This window comes from Meles meles, chromosome X (assembly GCF_922984935.1).
Source record: "Meles meles chromosome X, mMelMel3.1 paternal haplotype, whole genome shotgun sequence".
Taxonomy (NCBI): Eukaryota; Metazoa; Chordata; class Mammalia; order Carnivora; family Mustelidae; genus Meles; species Meles meles.
In genome coordinates, this window is record NC_060087.1 from 42100092 (window position 1) to 42124894 (window position 24803).

At 42.8% G+C, this 24803-nt stretch overlaps 1 protein-coding gene and 1 pseudogene across 1 annotated transcript in view; both read left to right on the forward strand.

The window, feature by feature from the left end:
• Positions 1-11195, forward strand: part of ZNF157 (zinc finger protein 157) — a 37954-nt gene extending 26759 nt beyond the window's left edge. The window contains exons 3-5 of the mRNA XM_045995709.1: positions 8429-8555; positions 8844-8939; positions 9868-11195. Coding sequence (XP_045851665.1) covers positions 8429-8555; positions 8844-8939; positions 9868-11090 — 1446 coding nt within the window. The 3' untranslated portion in view covers positions 11091-11195. The remainder of the gene's footprint in view (positions 1-8428; positions 8556-8843; positions 8940-9867) is intronic.
• An 11113-nt stretch (positions 11196-22308) lies between these two features.
• Positions 22309-22441, forward strand: LOC123935739 (annotated as a pseudogene).
• Positions 22442-24803: the final 2362 nt, after the last annotated feature.

The window sequence follows — 24803 nt, forward strand, 5'->3', positions numbered from 1 at the left end:
TGCCTTCCACCTTTGTCACAGGTCACACAAGGCTGTTCTAGGAGAATCTGTTGGCAGGCGAGAATTCTACCACTGAACCACCCATGCACCGTAGGAGAATCTGTTGGACCAGCACTCCAGCTTCTAACATGCCGTTAATTAAAAGCAGTAATCTCTTTTTGTCCACCATGTATTTTGCCCTGCTTCAGAATAACAACTTGTGTAGGCTTGGGCAATTCTGAAGATTCTCAGTTATCATGTACAATTAATACTGCCCAAAGGATGAACTTCTATTCCTTCTGTGTTACCATACTAGAGAGAAGTATTCCCTTCTGTGTATATGTCCCTTGTTGGACATAATATCCATCTCAGAGATAATTTAGATGGAGATGTAACCACTTCCCATCAAGTCCATTCAGACATTCCCATTTTCATCCAACCTTCCACCTTAATTCCATCAACTGTTGTATCCCTATATCCTCCTCATCTAACTATGGCCCCTGTTAGGACTCCGCCAGCCGATTTTGGGATCAAGTTCATTATTTTTTCATGACAGAGTCCCAGAGAAGTTTCTTCTCTGTCCTCCTGGCCATTTTACCCACACATGTGCATATGGCCTTGGGTGCAGCTAGGTGTTGAATCTGGTTGGAGATCAAGCTAAACCGTGAGTCCATATTGATAATAAATGAAGGAACAGGAGACAGGGAAAGTTCTTTCTTTTTTTTTTTAAATTTTATTTATTTATTTGACAGACAGAGATCACAAGCAGGCAGAGAGGCAGTCAGAGAGAGAGAGAAGGAAGCAGGCTCCCTGCTGAGCAGAGAGCCCGATGTGGGGCTCGATCCCAGGACCCTGAGATCATGACCTGAGCCGAAGGCAGAGGCTTTAACCCACTGAGCCACCCAGGCGCCCCGGGAAAGTTCTTTCTTAATGTCTAATGCTAATTAATAATGTGGAAAGAATGAGAGTTAGAAAAATAACCATTTTGAAATCATTAAAGTAATAATTGAGCCAAGCAAGCATCACTGATGAGATCCAAAGCTACTGGATGAAAGTTTAATGAGGAACAAAATATTTAGAGTCTCAAGTTACATCCCCACAGATTACTCATTAATGACTTGGGGAAAATTGGTAACTTTATAATGGAGAAACCTAATAGACACCACGTTAACTAAATGATCAGAAATACAAAAATTTTACTTTGAAAATTCCTCATAATCTCCTTACCTTCTGGAGATAATCAGTCTTTTCAGTTGAGTAAGATCCTTCAGGAACTCTGAAGTTTTTTTTTTTTTCTTTTCCCAGAATGCTCACATCTTTATTTATTTATTTATTTATTTATTTATAATTTCTTTTCAGCGTGACACTATTCATTGTTTTTGTGCCACACCCAGTGCTCCATGCAATACGTGCCCTCCCTAATACCCACCACCTTGTTCCCCAACCTCCCACCCCCCCACCCCTTCAAAACTCGCAGGTTGTTTTTCAGAGTCCATAGTCTCTCATGGTTCACCTCCCCTTCCAATTCCCCTCAACTCCCTTCTCCTCTCCATCTCCCCATGTCCTCCATGTTATTTGTTATGCTCCACAAATAAGTGAAACCATATGAAAATTGCCTCTAGGGAGCCCGATGCAGGACTTGATCCCAGAACCCTGGGATCATGACCTGAGCCAAAGGCAGATGCTTAACCACTGAGCCACCGAGGCACTCAGGAACTCTGAACTTTTTGGGGCATGACTATCCAAGGTCTGAAGTTTTTCCGGGGCCATTTGTTAAAAGTATTCTTTCTCCACTGAATATCCTTGACACCTTCGTTAGACATCAACTGACCATTTATGTGTAGGTCTCTTTCTAAACTTAATTTTGTGTCGTGTGTATCTTGAAAAAATACCATACTGTCTTGAGACTGTAGCTTTATAAGTCTTAAAATGAGATAATATAAGCCCTTCAACTTCTTTCTCCTTTTTCAAAATCACTTTGGCTACCTAGGTCCTTTCATTTTTTAAATATGAATTTTAGAATCAGCTTGTCAATTTCTAACTGTTAAATTTCTTTACTGATTGTGATTGACGTTTTTCATATTTCTATTTTAGGGAGCCTACTGAGATTTTCTTCTTTGTGCCCTACTATATGGTCAGTTTTTGTGAATATCCTGTGTGTGCTTGAGAAAGACTATATTTTGTATGATCTGTAATGTTCAATATATATAGGTCCAAAAGTTTCACCTTCTTAATTATGTTGCTTGGGTCCTTTGTATCATTGCTTATTTTTTTTTGTCCACTTAACCTGTCTCAGTTTGTGAGTGGTATGTTAAAAGTCTCCCATTAGAGAATGCTTCTGTTTCTTGCATTCCTAAGTTTTGGTTTATAGAGGCTTTTGCTGTGTAACTTTGTGCATAGGTATTTTCACATATCTTTGTTGTCAAATCTTCATTTTGGAGGGGGCTTTTAACATTACAGAGTATCTTCCTTTGGCTCATATAATTGCTTTTGGAATTCTACGTTGGCATCAGGATTTCTGTCCCTGCTTTTATATTGTTTTCATTTGGTAAATCTTTGTCCCTCTCTTTAATTTTAGCCTTTTGCAATGACTGTGTTTTAAACATGTCTTTTGTGCACGGCGTTGGTGGGCTCTGCTTTATGAGGCACTGTGAAAATCTTTTTTGGTTAACAGGTGAGGTAAGCCTATTAACAGTTATTTCTGTTATAGTTTGATGATAGAAACAATACAAATATTTTCAATATTTGTATACAAATACAAATACAATACTTTCATTTTCTCTTCTGATGTAATCACTATGTTTATATGTTATATTCACTGTGCTTCTTTATCGAGTGTTTCCTCTTAAATTTTTTTGGTAATTAAGAAGGTTTGGGGCGCCTGGGTGGCTCAGTGGATTAAGCCGCTGCCTTCGGCTCGGGTCATGATCTCAGGGTCCTGGGATCGAGCCCCGCATCGGGCTCTCTGCTCCGCAGGGAGCCTGCTTCCTCCTCTCTCTCTGCCTGCCCCTCTGCCTACTTGTGATCTCTCTCTCTCACTGTCAAATGAATAAAATCTTAAAAAAAAAAAAAAAAAAAAAAAAAAGAAGGTTGTATTTTTATGCTGGTAATTCCCTTTGTGTTAATACTTCTCTTTTTTTCTTTCAGAGAGAGAGGGAGAGGGTGTGAGTGGGGGGGGGGGGCGAGGGAGAGGGAGAGAGAAAATCGTTTTTTAAAAAAACATTTATTTATTTGAGAATGAGAGTGTGGGTGGGAGTAGGAGCAGAGGGGAAGGGGAAAAAAATCTCAAGAAGACTCAGAGCCCAAGGAGGGACTCCGTCTCATGACCTTGAGATCACGACCTGATTCAAAAGCAAGAGTAGGAATGCTTACCCAGGCGCCCCACGGGAGAGAAAGAATCTTAAGCAGGCTCCATGCTTACTGTGGGGCCCTTCACAGGGCTGGATCTCACGACCCTGAGATCATGACCTGAGCCAAAATCAAGAGCCAAAACTGAACCAATTGAACCACTCAGGCACTCCTTCGTGTTAATACTTCTTATAGTACCCTTAGTCAACCCTCCTTTCTTTCCATTTACTTATTTATTCACAAAAGTTGTGTATGTTTAAGGTATACGACATGATAATTTGATACACATATTGAAATGATTACTACAGTTAAGCTAATAAACATATTATCTCCTCACATATTTACCATTTTTAAAAAAAGTTGTCTTTATTTACGTAATCTCTACACCCCCCCCCCCCATGGGGCTTGAACTCCCGACCCCGAGATCCAGAGTCACACACTCCTCTAACTGAGCCAGCCAGGCGCCCCCATAGTTACCATTTTTTTGTGTGTGATGAGTACACCCGTAATTTACTTTCTTGGCATATTTCCGTTGTTCAATATAGTATTATTAAGTATAGTCTTCATGCCTATATGTTAGATCTCTAAAGATTTTATATTTAAGTAATCTCTACACCCAGCATGGGTGTAGATCTCACAAGCTGAGATCAAGAGTCGCACACTCCAGGGCACCTGGGTGGCTCAGTGGGTTAAAGCTCAGGTCGTGATCCCAGGGTCCTGGGATCGAGCCCTGCATCAGGCTCTCTGCTTGGCAGGGAGTCTGCTTCCCCCCCGACCCCAACCTGCCTCTCTGCCTACTTGTGATCTCTGTCCAATAAATAAATAAAATCTTAAAAAAAAAAAAGAGTTGCATGCTCCACTGACGGAGCCAGCCAGGTGCTCATAGATCTCTAGACTTTATTCATCTACATAACTGACTTTGTATTGTTTGACCAACATGTACTCATTTCCGCTATCCCCCTGGTAACATTCCTCTCTGCTTCTATGAGTTTGACCTTTTTAAAAAAGATTTCACATACAAGTGAGGTCATACAGTATTTGACTTTCTCTGATTCATTTCCTTTTTAAAAAAAAATTAAAAAAAATATTTTATTTATTTATTTATCAGAGAGAGGGTGAGAGAGTGAGCATAAGCAGGGGGAGCAACAGGCAGAGGGAGAGGCAGAAGCAGACTCCCCGATGAGCAGGAGCCCAATGCGGGGCTCAATTCCAGGACCTTGAGATCCTGACCTGAGCTAAAGGCAGACGCTTAACAACTGAGCCACCCAGGCGCCCCTGTCTGATTCATTTCACTTGGCATCATGTCCTCCAGTTTCATCTAAATTGTTGCAAATGGTGGGATTTCATTCTTCGTCATGACTGAATCAATCTGGTTGTATATATAAACCACATGTTTATCCCTTCATCCACCGATGGACGCTTAGGTTGTTTTCCGTATCTTGGTTATTGTGAATAATGCTGCAGTGATCATGGGAACACGGCTATCTCTTTGGGATAGTGATTTCACTTCCTTCAGATACATCCCCAGAAGGGGGACTGCCGGATCATATAGTTCTATTTTTAATTTTTTGAACAACCTCCATACTGTTCTCCATAGCGGCTGTACCTGTTTACCTTTTAAGATTTTATTTTTAAGTAATCTCTACACCCACTGTGAGCCTCAGACTTACAACCCCTAGATCAAGAGTCACACGATCCACCAACCGAGCCAACCAGATGGCCCTACCTTTTTTTCCTTATTAATCTTTTATAACATCTAATTTGTATCTCAGCTTTGCCTATATAGAAGTCAATGATCTTACTCATCTTTTCTCATTTTCTTTCTATTCTTCCATTTTTCTTTGTTCTTCTACTTTGTCAGGACAACTTCAAGTTCGACCCATGACCCCGGCCTTGTTTTAGTCTTAGCTTTACAGTTAGTATATGGAATGCTCACTGTTAGGCTTTTGCCAGAATTTTTCCATTCATTGGTTTTGGTTGGATGGTACAGGGCTGGCTAATAGCATTTCCTGCAGCGATGAGCATGTTCTGGGTCTCTCCTGTCCAGGACTGTAACTAGCCACATGCGGTTACCGAACACTGGAAATATGCCTGATGTGACCGAGAAACTGAATTTCCTATGTTACTCCATTTTAATTCATCAAAACTTAAATTTCGATAACCACATGTGTCTAGTGGCTACCAAATTGGACGGTGCAACTCTATGAAATTCCTTAGAAAGGGCACCAGTGTTTTGGCCCACTCAGCTGTTCTTCTGATAGCCTCGATGCTTGAAGAGTATCAAGTATAAAGCGTCAAATTGCCTTTGTTGGTACTTTCCCCCCTTCACTTTCTTGAAAGTGCCACAGTACTACTGCTTTGTGTCTTGCGAAATTGATGCCAGTTTAATTCTCTTGTCTTGGGAGTTATTTCATCTTTTTGCCTGGAGGCCCTGAGGGAATAGTTTCCTTGTCTCTAAATTCTAATTGTTTTAATAAGATACATCTCGGAGCTGGTTCCTTGGGACCCAACGGGCCTTTGAAGGTGTTGAGGTTTGTTTTATGATGCTGGGTGTGTTCTAGCTTGGTGAATATACCATGTGTACTTGAAGAAACAGAATTAATTTCTATATTTTTGAGTGGAATGCTCTGCAAAGTCGGTTGGTTGGTGTTCAGTTTTTCTATATCCCTGCTGATTTTCTGTCTTCCAGTTACTTTTATTAGTAAAAGAAGTGTCGAAGGTCAACAGCCGTGAGCGTGGGTCTGCCCATCTTTTCCTCCCAGTTCTTTTAGTTTTGTTTCATGTATTCTAGGCTATTTTATTAGAGCAATTCCCCCCTCCACGATCCCGCTCTCCCACGGTCCCCTCCATGGTCTTTTGGCTGGAGAGTTAGGGCTTTAATCTCTCCACTTTGGCTCTCACTTTCTATAACTGTGTTTACCCTCAGGGCCAAGTGGTGGGGGGGTTAGAGAAAAGGCAATGCAGATCCTTTCCATACTCTCTTTTAAAAAAAAAAAAGATTTTATTTATTTATTTGAGGGAGAGAGAGAGTGAGAGAGAGCATGAGAGGGGAGAAGGTCAGAGGGAGAAGCAGACTCCCCATGGAGCTGGGAGCCTGATGTGGGACTCGATTCCGAGACGCCAGGATCATGACCTGGGCCGAAGGCAGTCACTTTTTTTTTTAAATTTTATTTATTTATTTGAAAGAGAGAGACACAGCAAGAGAGGGAGCAGAAGCAGGGGGAGTGGGAGAGGGAGAAGCAGGCTTCCCACTGGACACAGAGCCGGATGTGGAGCTCGATCCCAGGACCCTGCGATCGGGACCGGAACCGAAGACAGACGCTTAACCGACTGAGCCACCCAGGCACCCTCCTTTCCACACTCTTCAGAGCACTATTCTCCTTGCTAAAGAAAAAGATTTCTCTTCCTCAGAGTGCGAGGTGTCTGCTGCTACAAGCTTGTGGCTTTGATTCTGGGGCTGACTTTGGGGCAGGAGTGCATTAAAAAAAACTAAAACAGGACTTCTCCCATTTTCTCTGTCCCACAGTACCCTCCTTCAAGCTTCCTGTCATTTTGGTGTCCCTGCTGACTCAGTACCTACTTGGTGCTTTTCTCAAGCTCTTTGTTTTTTGTTTTTTGTTATTTTTTCTTAGCTATCCAGTTTATTCTGGTGGTTTCAGCTTGTACTGAAATGTGATTGCCTCCCAAGCCTTGGCCTATCCTGGCCTTCTCTTCTGAGCTTCAGAATCATATACCCACCTGCCAGCTGGATGTCTATCAGTATGTGTCATAAACACTCCAGCTGAGGTCCAAGATCTATTTTAATTTCCCCTTCTGCCAACCTAGTATCTCTTTTGTTTTGCTAATCTCCATATGTGCCACCAGCCCCAACCCATCTGCTCACGCCATTTTTCTGGGAGTTAGTATTCTGTGCTTTTCCCTCACTTGACAGTGCTTCTGTATAATTTATAAGTATGAATATATTGTGCAAAGGTCAAAAAATGTTCTGATGGTGTAAGGAGTCAAATATCTTAGAGACCGATAATGTGTAGGAAAAAAGAGCCCCAAATCCCTCCACTCTCTGGCCCCTGAGTGTCTCCACAGCCTTTATTTCATCGTAGCCTGAAGTGCTGTTTTCCGTCACACTGTTCTATGTGAGGTTCCCTCACTCACCATGTGTGTTTCATGTTTTCCTGCCTTTTCTTACGTGATTGCCCCATGTTTGTGGAGGGAAATTGTATTCTTGTTTAAGGATTCAAAGCTCTATCTCCCCCAATGAAGCTGAATCGATTTGAATCTGGTAACACAAAGTAGAATCCCATTCCATCCCTTGTGAAAGCCCACCGTACTCTGCACACATGTCTAGCATAGCTCCCGTGTGCTAAAAAATAAATATTTTATTTATTTATTTGACACACGAGGGAGAGACGGTGAGAGAGAGAACACAAGCAGAGAGAGTGGGAGAGGGAGAAGCAGACTTCCCGCTGAGCAGAGAGCCTGATGTGGGGCTCGATCCCAGGACCCTGGGATCATGACCTGAGCTAAAGGCAGAGGCTTAACCTACTGAGCCACCAAGACACCTGGAAAGGATGTGTCTCTTTATTGGGGTATGAGCTTATTCCTTTTTTTTTTTTTTTGGATTTTAAAAAAGATTTTATTCGGGCGCCTGGGTGGCTCAGTGGTTTAGGCCGCTGCCTTCGGCTCAGGTCATGATCTCAGGGTCCTGGGATCGAGTCCCGCATCGGGCTCTCTGCTCGGCGGGGAGCCTGCTTCCCTCTCACTCTCTCTGCCTGCCTCTCTGCCTACTTGTGATCTCTCTCTGTCAAATAAATAAATAAAATCTTTAAAAAAAAAAAAGATTTTATTCATCCGTGAGAGAAAACATGAGCAGGGGGACAGGCAGAAGGAGAAGCAGGCTCCCCACTGAGCGGGGAGCCCGATGCAGGGCCCGACCCCAGGACCCAGAGATCATAACCTGAGCCGAAGGCAGAGGCTTAACCCACTGAGCCACCCAGGCGCCCCAACTCCTAGTTAACTCTGATTATATTAGTGCTCCGTGGAATTAGTTCCCACACATCTTCTCTGTGTGTCCCATTCTGATCCTTGCAGATTGTTGTTACAGGGATCTGTGTCATTTGAGGACGTGGCTGTGGATTTTACCCGACAGGAATGGCACAGACTGGACCCCGCTCAGAGGACCATGCACAAGGATGTCATGTTGGAGAACTACAGCAATCTGGCATCTGTGGGTGAGGATTATCTCCCACGTCACTCCCGGTCGCATGTGTGTCCTGTCGTGGTTACTGGGATGTGTGCAGCCTTTGTAGACTTTGATGATGCTCGAGTTCTAGAGGCAGGGGTCACAGGTGACTGATCAGTTTGGGGCACCGGGAAGTGTGTGTGTCGTCACTTCCCCCCAGTGAAAGGTTTAAATGGGCCCTTCCTTGTGCAGCTCACGAAGATGCACCTTCCTCCTCCATCAGAGGCCCTAAGCTCAGACAACTTGGCCCATGTCCTGTGCCATTTCCCATTAACAGGCCTCTGCGTGGCCAAACCAGAGATGATCTTCAAGTTGGAGCGAGGAGAAGAGCTGTGGATATTAGAGGAGGAATCCCCAGGCCCTGGTTACCCAGGTGAGTGTGCAGTATCCAGACAGATGGAAACAGGGGAAATAAGAGCCCAGAAACGTAGGTCAGAACACTCTGGGAGGTGTTCTCTGGTAATCTCTTTTTAGAGGCCCTCGCACTTTGGAAATGACTGGAGGCCACGTAAGGTTTCCACACTTCAGATACCTAAATCACACATGCCGTTATCGTGCTCACGCTCACGTGCTCCGTGCTCTTTTATTTTGATTTCTGTAGTTATCTGCCATTCTTATCTATCCCTGCCTGCCTCATCTCAGACATTCTTAGCTGTTCTGCCTCTCTTTAGCATTCTAAATTGCCTTCCTTCCCTCTGGTGCCTGGGATGCCTTCTGTTGTCAGGGCTTCGCTCGTTCATTCATTTAGTGTTCCACCAAGTCTTAAATGAGTATCAGCTCTAATCTGGTCACGTTCGCGGTGTGGGGGTCCAGCAGCGAATGAACTAAGAGCTCTGCTCTCCTGGAGCTTGCAGTCCGATGAGGGAAAGGGACCAGAGACAAATACATCATGTTTGGTGGTGAAAAGAAAATCAGTGCAAGATAAGAAAGCTAGCTAATGATGGTTGTGTGCTTGGAGAGCGTGTGCTCAGGGAGGACTCTTTGGTGAGGTTAACATGAGTGCGCCAACATCGGTGATGGGAGAGAGACAGAACCGTGGAGATTTTGAATATTTTGGGTAGAGAGGATTGTACGCGTCAGGTCTGGTCTGACTGGTATATCCTAAAAATAGCAAAGAGGCCAGTGCAACTTAACAGTGGGTGGTGAGAGGCAAAATCAAGTGAGTTAGCTGGGGGCCAAATCATGCAGAGATTTCTAGGCTCTGTTAAGCACTTTTTTGTAGGCTTTATGAAGCACTTTCATTTGATACTGTGGCCGTTGTTGAGTTTTAAGTGAAAGGGTGATCTGATTTGTTTTTACAGGATCTCTCTCCCTGCTGTGTGACAGCAGTTCTGTTGGGGGTAATGCCCTCGGGCATGATAATGACCTCCGGCTTCAGAAGATTCAAACTTTGGACCAAGCTGTTGAATATAATGGATATGGGAAAATCTTCTACAAGAAAACAGGCTTTGTTGGTCCTAAAAAGGCACACACAGGGGTAAAAAACTTTGGATGTCATGAATGTGGGAAAGCTTACTGCCGGAAATCAAACCTTATTGAACATCTGAGAATACACACAGGGGAGAGACCTTATGAATGTGCAGAATGTGCAAAGACCTTTAGTGCAAGGTCATACCTCATTGCTCATCAGAAAACTCACACAGGGGAGAAACCCTTTGAATGTAACGAATGTAGGAAATCTTTTGGCAGGAAGTCACAACTCACTCTACATCAGAGAACGCACACAGGAGAGAGACCCTATGAATGTACCGAATGTGGGAAAACCTTTTCTGAGAAGGCAACCCTCATGATTCACCAGAGAACTCACACAGGAGAGAAGCCCTACGAGTGTAGTGAATGTGGAAAGACATTTCGAGTTAAGATATCCCTTACCCAGCACCAGAGAACTCACACGGGGGAGAAACCATATGAATGTGGGGACTGTGGGAAGAACTTCCGTGCAAAGAAATCCCTAAACCAACATCAAAGAATTCACACAGGTGAGAAACCCTATAAATGTGGTGAATGCGGGAAATTCTTCAGAATGAAAATGACTCTCAATAATCATCAGAGGACTCACACAGGTGAAAAACCCTATCAGTGCAATGAATGTGGGAAATCTTTCAGGGTACACTCATCTCTTGGGATACATCAGCGAATTCACACAGGAGAGAAACCTTATGAGTGTAATAAATGTGGTAACGCCTTCTACGTAAAAGCACGCCTCATTGAACACCAGAGGATGCATTCAGGAGAGAAGCCCTATGAATGTAGCGAATGCGGAAAAATCTTCAGTATGAAGAAATCCCTTTGTCAGCACCAGAGAACTCACACGGGAGAGAAACCCTACGAATGTAGCGAATGCGGAAATGCCTTCTACGTGAAAGTACGCCTCATTGAACATCAGCGAATTCACACAGGAGAGAGACCCTTTGAATGTCGGGAATGTGGGAAAGCCTTTTGCCGGAAAGCACACCTCACAGAACATCAGAGAACCCACGTAGGCCGGCCCTTGCCTTGTACAATGGAGAAAGCTTCTCTGTGAAGACTCCCATCACCATTTGATCGGGCCCTTTGGGTCATCTGGTCACCCTGCACCCAGAGTACACCTGTAACAGTTTGGCTCCTACACTGGTGTGAAAATACATCCCAGTTCCGTTAGGGGATAGCTCATTGTCGTTTTCATTTCATTTGGATTTCCCTAATGAATGGTATGGTGCCACGGCTTCTTGTCTGTTGTTTGGCCATTTCGGTTTTTTCCTCTGTGCACGGACAGTGCTCTGTCCTTTGCCCATTGTTTTTAATGGGCCGCTTCTCTCTTACTTCTTGGCTTAAGTGTCCGTTGGCTTTGTTTTTTACTATATGAGCATATAAAAATCTTTTTTCAGTTATGTGTGTTACAGATATGTCCTCATGGACCGGGCCTGGTTGTTTAATTTTGTTAAGTCTTCTGCTGAGGTTTTATGTTGGAATATGATCAGATTCAGGGTGGTAATATTCTCCTATTCTTTCTTCTAAAGTTAAGGGTTTCCTTTCAACATCGAGAATTTGTCATCTACCCTGAGGATTTTTGTGTGTATAGTGTGAACCGTACCATATATAATACCCTATTGCTTTTAAAAACTTTACATGAATGGTATCACACGGTGTTGAATGTTCTGCAGCTCGCTCCTTTCATGAAACGTTACCTTTCCAGGGTCTGTCCACGCGGATAAATATAGGTCTGGTCCATTTATTTCTCTCTCCGTTCTCTTGGTGCAAGACATTTGTATCGTGTCTGTGTTTGGTGTCTAAATCTAAAAATGGAACTGATGGGTCATAGAGTGTAGGCAGTGTTTAAGTGATTCAGCTCTTGTGCCCTAGCTCTAACATCCCCCTTCTACACTGTGCTTTGTGGTGCTTGGGCTGTGACTCTACAAAACATGTTTCTGTCTTGCCATCTTCTTCCTGTTGGGTCTTGCCAATAAGAGATACTAAATATAGACTTTGAGGGTGAGGAAGGAAGAAGGGACCTGCTCCTTTTTTTCCCTTCCTGTTAGCTCCCTGTTCATCTGAGCGTCAGCCCAGTGCTACTTCTTCCCTTGGCCAGCAGCAGTTCCTCGTGGTGGCGGTAGTTTAATCCAGGTTGTAGATTTCCAGCACCCATGGAACCCCCTACGGTACACCTCCCACCCCCTCAGAGACGCTGGCAGCCGCTGGCCGGTGCCACCTCCCTAGAGGTGTGAGTCCCACCCACATGACACTACTCCTCCAACTTTTCGATTCCAGTTTCTTCCCTTGTTACCTTAAGCCAGCTGCTTCCTGTAGTTGCTATCTCCACGATGATTTTAATGTTCCCTGTCTTTTCAGTTACATGGTTAGTAACTCTGTGACTAGCTAAAAAGTCTTTATAATAAGTTCTTTTCATTAAAAAATAGCTGGTATTGTTTCTGTCCCCTAGCTGGGTTCTTCAGATTGATACAGAAGTTTTTCAACTTTGTTAAATAATTGGATTTTTCCCCTTCTAGGTTGTACTAACTTACATTCTCATGAGAAGTTTGAGATGAAGTTTACGTTTTCCCATGTATTCACCAGGACTTATTAGCAGTCTTTCAAATTGTGGCCAGTCTGAAAAGTGTAAAATGGCTTGAAGCTGTTGTATCCATGAATATGGTTTGTCTTTTTATTTTTTAAGTCGCCTTTTTAACCTTTGATAGTATTTTATGGTTTTCCCCAAGAAATTATCTTTTAAAGCTAATTTTTAACAGAAACTTTGCTCATATATCTGTATGTACATATATATCTTAAAATGTAATAATGTATTATGGGGTTTATATAGATATTTATATGTACTATATGTATATATATTATATATATACACACACACACATATACACACATACACAGATACAGTCATGTATCCCCACAAAACATTTTTGTTTTATATGTTCATTTCATTTTACCCACTTGTTTGCCATCTTGGTTGCTCTTCATTCCTTTCTGCATTCCATCCGGGATCATTTTCTTCTTTGCCTGAAAAATACCCTTTAGTGGAGGTTTGTTAGTGTATACCCAAACCTCTCAACTTGGAAAATGTGTTATTTTTTTTTTGTAAAGCTTATCTTTTTCATTTTTTTCTTTTTTAAATAAGCTCTAGGCCCACCATGGGACTCCAGCTCATGATCCCAAGGTCAAGAGTCATATGCTCTACCAACGGAACCAGCCAGGCACCCTGAGAATGTTTTCTAATGCACCATTTTGATCCACAAAAGTTAATCCTTTACCATTAGTATTTTGTAGCACTACGCTATAGTAAATTGATGCTAAATTAAGTATATGTTTTTGTTTTGTTTCCTGGATGTTTCATAATAAATATGAAGACCCAGGATATTTGGATTAATCATCAGATGCCTCCAAATACAGCATACACTTGAATATATATATTATACTTTACATTTTTTAAACAGCATTCCCTATCCCTCATTTACTGAGTATTAATTACATTTATCAAGATCTTATCTTATTTATTCTTTTAATCTTCAGCTCAGCCATTTAATAAACTTCAATTTTGTTTTAAAATTATTATTCTTATTATTATGGAAAATATCAAACCTAAATAAAAGTAATCTGTAGTGACAGAAAGCAGATCAGTGATTGCCTGTGGGATGGGGATTAAATCCTAAGGGGTAGGAGGGAACTTCCTGGGGGGGGTGAAAGAACTATTCTGTATCTTGATTGGCACGCATATTAAATTATTAAATGAGTAAATTTAAGATTTGTGCACTTTATTGATATAAATTATATCTCAATTAAAATTTAAAAGCAACAATACAAATGTTACGGGTTCCCACACCAGGAGCCGTATGTGGGCTTCCAGGGAGAAAACCAGGAATCTTGACCACTAGATCAGATAAAAGAACACTGGCAATGGGAGACTTAGTCCTCCGAAGGCTTTCGAAACGGCCTTGCTTCGTGAAGATGACCTTCACTGAGGCCCCGTGATGGGTTGTGCTTACCCTCAGTTAGCACCCTCGCTGCCAACACTACTGTGTGTATTTGACTCCTAATGGCTTAAGCACAATCCCTCTCGATCCTCCATTAGCCACCGCCACAGTAGGTTTTACCCCAGGATATGTCAGCCCCAGTAACCTACAGCACTTCTTTTCACTTCTGTGGGCCTGGAGCACAGTGTCTGTACAATGACCTATACCATCAGCTCACAATATCTTGTCTTATCACAACTTTTTGATCCAGCAGAGTCTGCTGACTCCCCATTAGCTCGGAGCATCATGTCTCACCACCCCTTTTCGCTGCCATTACAATTTTTGCTGACCCGTTTGCTCACAGCAGAGTGTCTTTTCACCCCGTTAGCCTCCGGCTTTGTGACTGATGATCTTCCATTAACTCAGTATCATGGGGGTTTTTTGCCTTCCTGTAGATTCAGCACGGTGACTGCTGACCTCACATTAACTCACAGTAATGTGTCTAGTCGCCTTCTGTTAGACTGAAGGTAATGTCTGTTGACCCATATCGGCAGTGTCTACTGCTCCCCTCTTGGCTACCATACGATATATTCAATCCAATGTGTTCTAAGCACATTGGATGGGCTCGTTGTGGTGATGTTTATCAGCCACCTGTAGTCAGTGTCTGACCTCACCATGTACCCACAGCACAGCACAACTGCACCAGTTTCCATCTGCTGTTCCCCAATTATCCCCCAGGGTGGTGAGCTTGATCCTTCTGAGCCCCAGTACAGTATCTGCAGAATTCAGATGACCTTGTCACTCTGTCTTCTGATCCCCTGTTTACCAAGCTTCAAGATTTTTAACCTTGAGACCCAGTGGTGTCTGTTTAAAAGAGCCCCCATCCCTGTGTCTTCTGACCCTCCACTACGGCCTGTCCTTGTATCTGCTGACCATACAGCGACGTCTTTTGACTGGTTGATTTTTAAAGATGTGTTGATTTATTAATGAGAGAGAGGGGGAGAGAGCGTAAGCACAGTGCAGAGGGGCAGAGGGAGAGAGACAGAGAATCTTAAGCAGACTCCAGGCTGAGTGTGGAGCCCAACAGAGGGCTCCGTCTCATGACCCTGAGATCATGACCTGAGCCAAACCCGAGTTGAAGCTTAACCACCTGTGCTACCCAGGCACCCCAAAGCGTTTTTTCATTTATTAGCCACTAGCAGAGTATGAACTCCTTGAGGATGCATCACGTTTTTTTTTTCTCTTTAGTCAAATCATTATGTCAGCTAAATCTCCTCCCTTTAACCACCAGTTCTGTGTCTCTGACCAGTTGAAGCCTCAGTCCAGTCTGCTGACCCACATTAGCCCCTCTGACGGTATCTATTGGTCCTCCATTAGCCAGCAGTAGTTTCTTTGACACCCGTGAGGCCCCAGCAGTGTATCTGCAGATCCTACTCCGCTACCTTCCCTCTGTCTGCTGATCCCCAATTAGCCACAAGAGCTGAGACTAACTTCCATGAGCTTCCAGGACGGTATCTGCTGATTCCCCATTAGCCCCAACTTGCTGATCACCTTTTAGCCGTCAGTACAGGGTCTTTGACCCTCTTAAGTTACAGTCATGAGCCACTAGTACAGTGTCAGAATGCAACGGTGCCCCAGCCGAGTGCGTGTCGACCATCCATTCGAGTTCATCGCTGCATATGCTAACATTAGAGTAGCCTCAGCCCTGTGACTGTTCATTAGTTTAATCTTTGCCTCATGCTTCTCAGTCTTGCCATCTGCTGCTGACCCTGAATTAGTGTCATCACTATCCACTTATATTGCTCACAAATACAGTGTTTTTGATCATAAAAAAAAATAGCCCTTAGTCACTCTGCTGATTAGCCATGCACCACCACTAAAGTGATAATGTCTCTATCTCAGCATCAGTTCATTTATTATCCCCATCCCTGTGGATGCCGGTCCTTCATTATTCCCTAGTGCTGTGTATTGGCCTCGTGAGCCTCATCAGAGTGCCTGGGACTCATGAGAGCCTACCCTACATTAGAGCCCTTCCTGGTTCAGATGATCCTGTATTAGCCACTAGGACAGGGTCTTTGATGCCCAGTAGTCCCCCGTAGCTCTGCCTGCTGGTGCTATATCAGCTCCCACGACTGTCTGTTGAATTCCCACTAGTCCTAAGTATAGTGTCTTTGATCTCTGTGATTATTCCCCACAGTTTATGATGACCCTGTATTAGGACCAGCCATTGTTCCCTGATCTCTGTATGTTGGTTTCTTGGCTATTGTTTCAGTCCTTGCAATTGTTCCTTGGACTCTGGTGGTTCCCCAGTCCCTCGGACTGCTACTTTATTTTTCTGTTCCTTGTACTTCAGAACTTACTCCTTGGTCTTTTTCTTTCTTTCTTTCTTTCTTTCTTTTTTTTTTTTTTTTTCTTGCTGTGGTCTGATCCCTAGGGTCTATCTGTTGCTCTGGCTGTTTTGCAGTCCCTCTGATTATCTTCCAAATATACAAGGACTATTTTTGTGGTCTCTCCAGATGTTTGATGATCCTGCTGTTCCTCAGGTCCAGACACTGTCCCCATCCAGCTGTTGCCTTATTTCTCTGGCTATTCCTTCAGCCTGAGACTGTTCCCTTATCTCTGGCTGTCTCCTAGGTATTTCTGGCTATTGCATAACATTTAGGAGTGACTTCCTGTGGCCATTCTAGAGTTTCTTTGGCTATCCTCTAACTCCAAGGACTGTTCTCTGTCCCTCTGGCTATTTGATAGTCTCTTTGACTGTTTCACATCACTGCAGTGACTGTTCCCCGTGTCCTGGAATATCTTCTCAGCCACAGACTATTCCTGCTGCTTCTGGTTGTTCTCCAGTGCCTGGAATAATTCACCAAACCCTCCCAGTTGTTACCTCAATCCTAGGTATATTCACACCTGATTATTTTCTGGTTTATCCAACTGTTTCTCAAAACCAAGGACCGTTGTAGCCACTGGATGTGGCCGGGAGTATCAGACAACAAAGAGTGTCAGGCTCCAGAGGAAGCACCTTCCTTCCACGTAGTTGCCTTTAGTTATGGCTGCCATGGAGAACTTACCTTACAGTTCAGAGTCCTTGTGTGCCTCCTGGCAGGCTATCTGTAGTCCTGGTGTCACCACATTTCCTCCATTACCCTTCCAGAAAATCCACGAAAGTAAGTAAAGGGAGTTACCCTCCACCTCAGCATTCCATGTGTCTGGGTGTGAATCTGTGCTTGGGAGAGACGGATGGCGGAGCGGAAGCCCGTGAGGGTGTCAGCCCTGTGAGGTGTGCAGCATGGGGTGGGCGGGGGAGTCCAGCTCAACGGGTGGCCCTTCCTTCCACTAAGTCTCCGTACTTCCCCTAAAAAATGGGCCTCACAATCCATACCCAGAATCCTGGAGTCTGTGCTAGGATGGGAGGATGATGGAGGGGTGTATTTTTTCAGGTCAAAACACAAAACACATAATAATAACTTCATGTGTAACATTAATAGCAGTGATTTAATTTCTAGACAGGTAATGTAGTGTAACGAAGAACGCAAATGCTGGTGCCAAATCTGTATTCAAATCCTGTCCCTTAATGGTTTCTTAAATATAACATCAAAAGCAGACACTGTAAAACAAACAGATAAATTGGATTTCATCAAAATTAACTTTTGTTCTGCAAACAGTACTGTCAAGAAAGTGAAAAGTGAACCCACAGAATGGGAGAAAATATTTACAAATCACATATCTTTTATCTAGAACATATAAAGAACTCTTATGACTCAATAATAAAAACATAAATAACGCAACTTAAAAATGGGCAAAGGATCTGAATAGCAATTTCTCCAAATGAGCTATAGAAATGGGTCTAAGCACAAGAAAAACTGCTCAACATCATTAGGCATCAGGAGGTGGGGATCAAAACCACAATGAAAAAAAAATACCACAATGAGATAACACTTCACACCTACTTGGATAGCTAGAAGAAAAAGTGTAGACAGCAACAAGTGTTGGTGAGGATGTGGAAAAATTGAACCCATTTTACATTGCTGGCAGAACATAAAGTGGGGCAGCCATTTTGGAAAACAGTTTGAAAGTGTCTCAAAAAACGTTAAACAGAGTTACCGTACGATTCAGAAATTGCAATGCTGGGCATCCACCCAAGAGAAATGAAAACCTGTCCATATAAAAACCTATACACAAATGTTCACAGCAGCATTATTCATCGTCACCCCAAAGTGGAAACAACACATACGTCCTTTGACTGATGAATGGCTGATCAAAATATGGTATAGCTATACCGTGGAATGTTCTTCAGTAATCAAAAGGAATGATGTACTGATACCGCTACAACACGGATGAAGTTTGAAAATATTACTTGAAAGAAGCTAGTCACAAAAGACCACATATGGTATGACTCCATTTATATGAAATGTCCAGAATAGGCAAAACTGTGGAGTTAGAAAATAACTCAGTGGTTGTCTATGGCTGGGGTGGGAGGAAGGGGGAGCAGTGGAGAGTAGACTGCTAATGGGTACAGGGTCTCCTTTTTGGGATGATGAATCAATTCTAAAATTCTATTGTGATGGTTGCACAACTTTGTGAATATGCTAAAATGGACTTAATTGTCGCGTTGAATGGATAAAATTTATTGTATGTGATTTACACCTCAGTAATGTTTTAAAAAGAAAAATATTATAAAAATAAAAGATTTTAACTGGGTCAGTATTTTAAAATTTGAGTCCTTGTGATTTTTTTTAATGAAAAAAGTTTTCATTAGTGTCTGCTTACAGTTTTGCCTAAGAAATCTTACCTTTTCCTTGTCCTACCTGTGTGGCCTTGGAGAAATCATATTATCTCTCTATGCCTCAGTTTTTACATCTGTAAAATGAGGATTAAAAATAATGCCTAACTCATAGGAACAGTGTGAATATTAAATGAAGTCATATATGCATAAAGTGCTTAAAACAATGCCAGCCTCCTAGTCAGCGCTCTGTATTACTTATTACTATGAGTAGTAAGAGTAAATATAATTTATAACTTTGTAGTGATGAATCTAGTAAATTACTTATAATATTGCAAATAATATTTTATTAGGAATGGTAATTTATAATATTAGAAATAATGTATAATGCTAGGAGTAATAATTTCATGCACACTGGTACCTTTAATTTAACTCGTGATTTTGATGGTCTTTCCCCAAAACATTACAAATATTAAAGTGCTCATTTGTAACGTCTTTTTTTCTGAGAATGATGCTCATACACTAATTTCTAGTGTGTAAATACCCACACTGGCAAATACCAACGTTTTCAAAGACTTCTGAGGACAACCATCGCCCCGAGTGAGAATGTTCCTATTATGATTTCCAAGTAAGGTCACATTCTAAGGTACGGGGAGTTGGGGCTTCACTGTACCTTTTTGGAGGACACAGTTCAACCCGCAACCATTAGTTCCCCTTTAGGCAATCCCCACTGTAGACAAATCCCCATGTTTATAAATCTCAACTGTTGGCAGAGATCGCACACGACAAATCCCCAAGCCATTGGTAAATACCTTGAAAAGTCCCCCCTTTGTGGCCTAACCCCTCTTTCATAAATACCCAACTGGCGAGTACTTTTTTCGGTTCCTGTTGCTATGTAACACATTACCCCAAACTGAGCAGCAAAACAACACCCGTTTATGAACTCACAGTTCTGTAGGTCCAAAGTTCAGGAGCGCTTGGCTGAGTTCTCTGTTTAGGGGTCTCAGGAAACCGAAGCTGACCACACTGAGCTCCTACCTGGAGGCTCACAGGAAGAATCCATTTCCAGCCTTATTCAGGTTGTCGGCAGAGTATTCAGAGTCTTGCTGCTGTGGTGCTGAGGCTCCCATTTCCTTGCTCAGCCGGGGCTCGTTCCCTGCCCTTAGAGGCCCGTTGCGTGCCTCACCACTTGGGCCTCTTTGTCTTCGAAGCCAATAGGATGTGCCAAACGTTTCTCATGCTTTCAGTTTCTCTGATGTCTCTTCTGCCACCAGCAGGAGAAAGCTGCATTTTTGAAGGGCTCCTGTGCTTAATGAGATTTGGCTCACCTGGGTAATCTCCCTATTTTATGGTCAACTGATTAACCTTAATTTCATCGGCAAGATCCCTTTTGCTACCTAATGTAATACAATCATGGAGTTACAGGGCTTCATATTCACAGGTTTCCTCACTCACATTCAAGGGGAGGAGTTTATGTAAGGGTGATAGGGATATTGGGGGTCATTCTTGGAATTCTGCCTACTGTAGCCACTTTTGTGCTATTTATTCATGAACATCCCACTGGTTTATCTCCATTTATGATTCTTTATGGTATATCTCCCCTTCCATAAATACCTACCCGTTGGCAAATCTTCCATCCATTAACCTCTTGGGGAAAAAAAAAAACTGCTCCATTCAAAAATATCTGTTAAGATATCTCAGTTCACGACCCCTCTTGACAAATCCCCCCACTGAGAAATAAAAACCATTGACATATCACCCATAGATGTCTGACATTGAGAAATCTTATTCATGAACACCCATTGGCATATTTCTTTTCTTTTTAAGATTTTATTTATTTATTTGAGAGACACAGATCACAAGTAGGCAGAGAGGCAGGCAGAGAGAGAGGAAGAAGCAGGTTCCCCACCGAGCAGAGAGCCCGATGTGGGACTCGATCCCAGGACCCTGCGATCATGCCCTGAGCCGAAGGCAGAGGCTTTAACCCACTGAGCCACCCAGGCGCCCCCCCTTTTTTTTTCTTTCTTTCTTTTTTTTTAGAGAGAGAGAGAGAAAAAGAGAGAAGTGGAGGAGGGGCAGAGGGAGAGGGAGAGAGAATCTAAAGCAGGCTCCATGCCCAGTGCAGAGCCCAGCGAGGGGGCTCAGTCTCCCAAACCTGAGATTATAACTTGAGCTGAAATCAAGGGTTGGATGGTTAACCAACTGAGCCACCCAGGAGCCTTTTTTTTTTTTTAATGTTTTATTTTTATTTAAGTAATTTCTACACCCAACATGGGGCTTGAACTCATGACCCTGAGATCAAGAGTCCCATGCCCTTCCTACTGAGCCAGCCAGCCATCCCCACTGGAATATTTCTTATTATAATACCTGTTTATTTTTTATTTGTTTGTTTGTTTGTTTATTTGAAACACATAGGTTGCATTTTTGTTAGTACATTTATTAAAATTGAAATTATAAAAAACTAAAGAATAATGTAAACACCAATGATATTTTGCACATAACAAACTAATAAAGTAAATCTATATATAACCCCTGTTTTAAAAATCTCTATTGGAGCACCTGGTAGCTCAGTTGGTTAAGGATCCGACTCTCGATTTCAGCTCAGGTCATGTTCTCGGGGTCATAAATTTGAGCCCCGTGTTGGGCTCTGCCTGGGCGTGGAGCCTGCTTAAGATTCTCTCTCTCCCTCTCCCTCTGCCCCTCCCCTCCCCTTGTACACACTGTCTCTTTCAGAAAAACTTTCTTTATTGATAACCATCACAATACATACTCCATTGTTGCTTGCCTTTGAAAAAATCTGTATTCTTAAATATCTACCTGATTGTATAACTCGTTTATGACTTTAATGACAAATTGCCTTATCTTTTATTTGTTTTAAGATTTTTTATTTATTTGACAGAGATACAGTGAGAGAGGGAATACAAACAGGGGGAGTGGGAGAGAGAGAAGCAGCTTCCCACTGAGCAGGGAGCCTGATGTGGGGCTCGATCCCAGGACCCTGGCCTCATGACCGGAGCCAAAGGCAGACGCTTAACACCTGAGCCACCCAGGTGCCCCTTGCCTTATCTTTCAAACATCTGCCTATTGGCATATGCTCTATTGCTCAGCTGGTTTTACAACTATCCAATCAATACTCCTGTTGACATATACTACATTAACCTATACAACACCTATCGCACAGGACCCATTACACAGGGACTTCTGGGTGGCTCAGCCGGTTCCTGGGATCGAGCCCCGCACTGGGATCCCTGTTCATCAGGGAGTCTGCTTCTCCCTCTGCCCCTCCCCCTGCTTGTGCATTCACATGCTCTCTCTCTGTCAAATAAATAAATCAAAGTCTTTAAAAACAAACAAAAACCACAATACCTATTTTATATCTCCCCATTCACGCACACATATCAATGTATCCCTGATTGGTAGGTCCACATTTATTATCAGGATCTATATTCATAAATACTGCCCCCAACCCATAAAACTCCATTGATGATCACTGGTGAAAAATCTCTTTGTTCCTAAGTCCTCATTAAGCATATCTCTCATTGACAACCCAATTTAGAGATCTGACTTGTAAATGCCTGCCTATCACTTCTCGGCCTTTTGGCTAAGATCAAGTGTAGTAAATGCCTGCCCACTGGAATTTTTTACGTTGAAAATCTCAGTTGAATATATTCATAAATTTTCACATACTGGAGAATATTTCTTAGTGACAGCCTACATTAACGTATCTCCTCTTTTTTAAATACTTCCCAATATATCCCACACTGATGAGCACTTAATAGATACAAGTTCCCCATTCACCGATACAAGTTCATTGGCATATTGTCTCAAACCCAGGTTACAGTATTCCCTATTCATAACAATCACACTAACTCAAGTATATCTCATACCGGTGACCTCCACTGACAAACTTCACATTTATAAATTTTCTTCCGTGACTTATTCCAGCCAAGATGGAGTCACAGAGACCAGATTTCCCTTAGGCCTGGAACAAACAAATAAACAAACAAAGCAGACAAAAGACATTGAAAAAAAAAAACCCAACAACAACAATCCACAGTTTTCAAGGCTCTGGGTAGCAGGCAATGAACAACAGTGATCCCTGAGGAAAGGGAAACAAATAAAGTGAGCCGTCTGATTGTTCTAGCATACTTGCTTGAGAGACATCCCAGGGCATCGCACAGAGAGGGGGAACTGAGGAAAAGGCTGGTGAATTCTCCCTGACTTGAGAAGGAACTGAGAGTCTAAGGAAGAGAAGGCAGCTAGGATTCATAGGACAAGCCACCAGAAGACTGCAGAAAACTGCAGAGAGAAGCTCCAAGTGATCCCTCTAGGGTCCTCCGTGAGTGTTCGATAAAGTATGGATCGGCACATGTGGGTGAGGAAACTGAGGTCAGTGAGAGAGCCATCTGAAAGGATAAGAGAAAACGGGGTCTGATGCTCATTCATGGCTGGTAATAGTGCCGTAATCACCAACCAGACTGGAAAAATAAGGCACTGCATAAAAAATTCCAGAAGCTCTTGCCCCAGTAGTGGGGAATAATTAGCCCTAGGTTGACCTCTGTTCCAGATACACCTAAAAATTATATAAGGAAGACCTTATATAAGGATAAAACTTTCCACGGAACTTACTTGTGTCCCAGAACAAAACTCCAAATAGTTTATAAAAATGCATAAGTATCCATTATCCAACAAAGTAGAATCCACAATTCAATCAACTATCAATAGGTACGCAAAGAGGTAGGAAAACAGCACACGTAGTGAGAATAATCAAGCAATCGATCAACTCACCCAGAGCTGACATCCATGTTAGAATTAACAAATAAGGGTATTAAACAATTATTATAAGTTTATTGCACAGTGGCTTCTCTCCCCAGCTCTTTGGCCGTGGCCACCTAAACAAGATGACAAAGGGGACTTCATCATTTGGAAAGCATTGTAGTAAGACACACACATTGTTCTGCACTGTGGCTCGAGGGCCCACCACGTTCGGAAGTTGACCTGCGGCAAATGTGGCTATCCTGCCAAGGGGAAGGGAAAGTGTAACTGCAGTGCCAAGGCTAAAAGATGAAATACCACTGGGACCGGTTGGTCGAATGAGGGACCTAAAAATTGTATGCTGCAGACTCGGGCACGGATTCCATGAGGGAACCATGTGCAGCATCGAGTTCATCTTAAGGATTTCAACCATTAGTCACACAATGAGAGTTTGGACTTATTTAATAAATGAATGAATGAATGAATGAATGAATGAACAAATGTATTGCATATCCTCAGAAAGTTAGTAGAGACATGGAAGAAATATAGAGAGAGACCCATATGGGATTTCCACTTCTCGGAAAACGGAGTAGATGCCTTTTTCCCTGTCTCTCCCCCGGAGTACAAAAAACCCCTGGAAATAATATTTATAAAAGCAAACGTAAGATGACTCTGAAAAGTGGAGGGAAGAATGCAGACTGACTAGGGATCAGAACCCAAAAAAGAGCACACTGGTGAGTTCTATGGATTTTTTTTTTCTTCGTGCATTTGAGACTGTGCAACCTGGCAACCTAGAAATACCAATGGACCCAAACAAGACAAATGACCGCAACCGAAGCTTTCTTTCTTTTGTCAAAGAACCAGGAAATGGGCAGCCCCATGAGATAGTAAACTTTTAAAAAATTGTTACATTGTTGAATCAAAACAGTGTAGAAAAAGATGTGGCCTAATTCCCACCTCCACCAACAGTTGCCAAGCGAGGAGCTTATGGTTTCACCCTCTAGAGACTGTGAATTCATGCCAAACCTCTGCCAAGGTGATCTCAGAAAAGACTGATTACAGAGCTAGGACTTTTTTCTTGACCGGGTTGTAACAAGCCTTCCCCTATGTGGTGTCAGTGGAGACCATGTGGGGAGCCTAGACTTGCTCTCTCACTTGGCAGTATCCAGGCACCCACCCCTCTCTTTCCCCCCCAGGGTCGTATCATTGGAGGCCATACAGAGAGCAGAAAGGAGGCACGGCTACCCCTTCCTCCCAGGGAACTGTAAGTGGAGCCCTACTTGTGAGCGGAACTCCAAGCCCTACCCAACAGTAGCAAGGA